Source organism: Salpingoeca rosetta, assembly GCF_000188695.1.
Source record: "Salpingoeca rosetta unplaced genomic scaffold supercont1.26, whole genome shotgun sequence".
Taxonomy (NCBI): Eukaryota; class Choanoflagellata; order Craspedida; family Salpingoecidae; genus Salpingoeca; species Salpingoeca rosetta.
The window spans coordinates 561,949-565,699 of NW_004754908.1; the positions used below are offsets into that span (position 1 = coordinate 561,949).

Consider the following 3,751-nt stretch of genomic DNA (forward strand, 5'->3'; position numbering starts at 1 on the left):
GACAACACACGCACACAAACACACACACACTCTCTCTGTCTCGCTCTCAAACTAACACTCACGCACACGCACACAAACACACACACTCTCACTCTCTCTCTCTCATACACACGCAAATCGGGAAAAGTTGTCAAGTCATGGCATGGCATGGCATGTCATGTAACGACTGCACTGTGCAAAGACGCATGCGACGAACCTAACGAAAAGGAACAAAATGAAACCAAAATCACCGAGCAGAGCAGTGGCAGCAACCACATCATGTCACACACGCGACACCACACAAGGAAACACACACACACAGTTCAATCGAATCAAGGCAAGACGTTGATTGTCGTCATGGTGGGCCAGGTTGTTTCAAGCGTCACCTTCGACAGCTCCCACCTGCCAGGGGCGGGAGGAATAAGTCAATGGTGGAACCGCAGTGAGTAAGGGCAACGCGGCAAAGTCTGCGCAGGGAAACAACCCCTCAAACACACGCTTACACAAGGAAACACACGAGGCTACGAACACACGCACACATATGGGACTCACGGTGCTTCATCGTTGGTCCGTCGCGCAAACACTTCCAATGTTCCTTCCTCTGTGGTTTTTCCTTTGACAGGAATGCGAATCTGCACGAAAAGCGCCCCCAAACCAAGCACACACACACACACACATACACACACACATACACACAATGTAAGCCCAAGCACTGGCACTCACAAAGCAGCGACTCAGAAGATGCAAGTCCCAAACATCCTCCCCCCCCCCCGACTCAAGGTCTTCACAAGCGCACCTTGCCCTCGCGCTCACGACCACACGCACGTTCTCATTTGAACGGCAACAACACCCGGCACGGCACGGCCAACAAAACGTAGCAGTCACACGACAACACGCCCAGACCTCCTTGCAAGTGCACGCACACATTCAATCAATCAATTTCACGTTCGTCAGCGTACCTTGGCTTGTGTGGTGTGCACTGTTGTGAAGCCGTCAAACAAGTCCACAGATCCTGGTTTCAAATCCTGGCCCAGCGCAGCCATGCTGGGCCCATGCTCGCGTGCCGCGTTCACAGCCATAGAGTAGTACTCTGCGCTCGACACTTGCTGCTGGGTGAACTTGTAAAACCCAAACGTGCTCGCGCTGACAAACACCAGGCCCGCTGACGCCACCTGGCTCAACGTCTTCAGCGACACACGCATGCTGGGTGGTTGTTGGGAGGTTTGCGTTTGGTGTTGGCCTGTTGGTGTGCAGAAATTTTAATGAAAACACCAACTAATCGTCTACAATGAAGGCAACGCCGCGAACGCACAACAGCAAGCAGAGTGGCTTGCTCGCTTGCTTGCTCGCTTGGCGGCTGGGGCGATGGTATCATCATCAATCAATCACGCGAAAGAACCATACCAACAAAGCTGCATGCTGCGGCAACAACCAGCAATGGTGGAAAAGGTGGGGGATACACTGAAGGAAACACAAAATATCATCATGGAAGAAATCATGCGAGCTACAAGCAACAATGGCACAACTGAACACACACATACACACACGCACACAAGCTAACTCATGCAAACACACACACACACACACACACACACACACACACACACAATCCAACTCATACAAACACACACGCAAACACACATGCACGCACGGGCAAATGCGCCCGCTGCTGAGCTCTTTCAGGAGGAGGCGGGAACAGCCGCAGATGCAAGGAGAAGCTGCAGAGACCGCTCGGCTGTTATGGCCACTTGTTTCACCACGTCCAGGACTTGGTCCAGGGTGACGTCCTCGCTCGCCGCCTCCAAGCACAGCGCGCGGTTCACGGGCATCATTGCCGTCAGGTCCTTGCTCGTGTCCCAGTGCCGCACAGCCTCAATCTCCACGCCCGTCAGCGGCTTGTGCTCCTCTCGCTTCTCCAGCACGCGCATAAGGAACCAGATGTAGTTCCACACGTTGTGGTCGCTCGCAATATGCGCCTCAAAGCCGCCCTTGTGTGCAGCCTGGATGCGGTCGTGGCTGAAGTTGCACACAAAGCACCGGCTCTCCTTCTCCGCAGCGATGGCCTCCGTCTCGGCACGGTACTCGCCAAACGAGTCAATGATGATACCGGAAACAATCGCAGCCATCACCAGCACCACCACCATAAAGTACAGCAGCGAGTACACAAACAGGCCCACATCCGCATCCGCGGGCGCAAACACGGGCGACGAGTAGAAGCCGTAGTACAGATGGTCGCGCAGGCACTGCACCAGTGGCGTGCCCGGCGCACACGTGGCCGGGGCGTCCGCAAAGTCGTACGTGCCACCAAACGCATCGCGGCCCACAAGCATAAACGCGTAGATGATGAAGAAGGTGAGCAGGAAGGTGCCCAGGAGTTTGGAGACGTTCTGCTTGACGGCGCGTAGCACGAGGTTCATCACCTCCACCCGCAGCACCAGGTCAAACAGGTGGAAGCAGAACAGCTTGAACTGGAAGATGCCGGCAACGCTCATGGCAAGGTACACCACGTAGTACGGGTACGATGCCTGCAGGCTCCAGAACAGCGGGAAGGCCAGCGCCTTTCCAAGGAGCGAGCGCCCCTCTGCCGCCTCCTGCCACCGCTGCCAGTCAACGTACAGCGGGGACAGCGACTGCCCAAGCAGAATCAGCATGCTGACAACAGCATGCGCAATCGCCAGCACCCGCACAACGCTGTGCGGGAACCCATCGTCGCCCAGGTCAAAGATGACCCAGATGTTGATGATGGCGGCGAGGATAAACGCCAATGGCAGCAGAAACCGCTGGTGGCCAAGCACATACGACACCCCCATGCGGGCCACGCGCGCCTCAAAGTTCATCACGTTCATGAGAAAGTCGACGCTGCCAAAGAACGACTGCATCTTCTGCTCCGGGTTCTCCAGCACCGTGCCATTGATCATCTGCGTGCGCAGCTGTCGCACCTGCAGCTTGTCCTTCGTGTCGTGCACAACAGCGGGCACCTGGAAGTACACGGGCTGCAGCTCGCCATCACGCAACAACTCAATCCGGCCAACGCTGTCGCGCGCGTTGTGGCTGTGCGGGGAGTGCTGCTCCCACGTGTTGAGCAAGTGCGTCACGCGAATGCAGTAGTTCTCGGCCTGCTCGCCAAGAATCCGCAGCACCGTGTAGTACAGCAGCGCAACGTCGTGGTCGAAGAAGTGCGCCGTGTGTGGTGACGCAGCCACGCGCTGCAGGGCCGCCTCTCGCACGTGCATGTTGGCGTCGCTCTCCGCGGCAGCAGAGTGCCCGTCAAGGAGGCGGAAGAACGCGCTCTGGGTGAAGTGCGCGTCGCGGGTGAGGTACGGCTCCGGGAACAACGCAGCGCACAGCATGTCCAGCACCACGTCGCCCTCCCGCCGGCCCTCGAGCACGCCGAGCAGGAGGAAGAGGATGGATGCCTCGCAGCACTCGTCAATCACATCCAGCGCGTTGCACAGGTCAAAGCTCTTCACGAGCGCATGCATGTGCTCTGTGTCCACATCCACATCGTAGCCGTCCTGCTGCACCCAGTCGCCGTGCCCGTTGTCCACCACGCCGTACGACTCGCACCAGATGCTCAGGGATGCAGCCGCCTCAAGCACATACAGCGTGAGCGAGTGGAACACATCCTTGTCTGGAATGTCCTCGCTGTCGTCCGACGCGTTCAGATAGCGCAGGAACAGCAGAATCGGCTCGTGCACCTGAAATTGTTGACAGGGGCGAGTGGGGGGTTGTGGGGGGGGGGCGGGGGTGGGTGGGATGATGATAAGAGGGG

General features: G+C 57.5%; 2 protein-coding genes across 2 annotated transcripts in view; both read right to left on the reverse strand.

Annotated features, from left to right (window-relative positions):
• PTSG_09596 (uncharacterized protein) overlaps nucleotides 1-1,230 on the reverse strand; it is a 1,285-nt gene extending 55 nt beyond the window's left edge. The window contains exons 1-3 of the mRNA XM_004989968.1: nucleotides 939-1,230; nucleotides 532-611; nucleotides 1-381 (exon numbers count right to left, since the gene is read on the reverse strand). The exon at nucleotides 1-381 is cut by the window's left edge and continues 55 nt beyond it. Coding sequence (XP_004990025.1) covers nucleotides 312-381; nucleotides 532-611; nucleotides 939-1,181 — 393 coding nt within the window. The 5' untranslated portion in view covers nucleotides 1,182-1,230 and the 3' untranslated portion in view covers nucleotides 1-311. The remainder of the gene's footprint in view (nucleotides 382-531; nucleotides 612-938) is intronic.
• A 315-nt stretch (nucleotides 1,231-1,545) lies between these two features.
• PTSG_09597 (cardiac ryanodine receptor) overlaps nucleotides 1,546-3,751 on the reverse strand; it is a gene marked incomplete at its 5' end in the record, with an annotated part of 8,652 nt that continues 6,446 nt past the window's right edge. Inside the window, one exon of the mRNA XM_004989969.1 lies at nucleotides 1,546-3,677. Within this exon, the coding sequence (XP_004990026.1) occupies nucleotides 1,659-3,677 (2,019 nt within the window). The 3' untranslated portion in view covers nucleotides 1,546-1,658. The remainder of the gene's footprint in view (nucleotides 3,678-3,751) is intronic.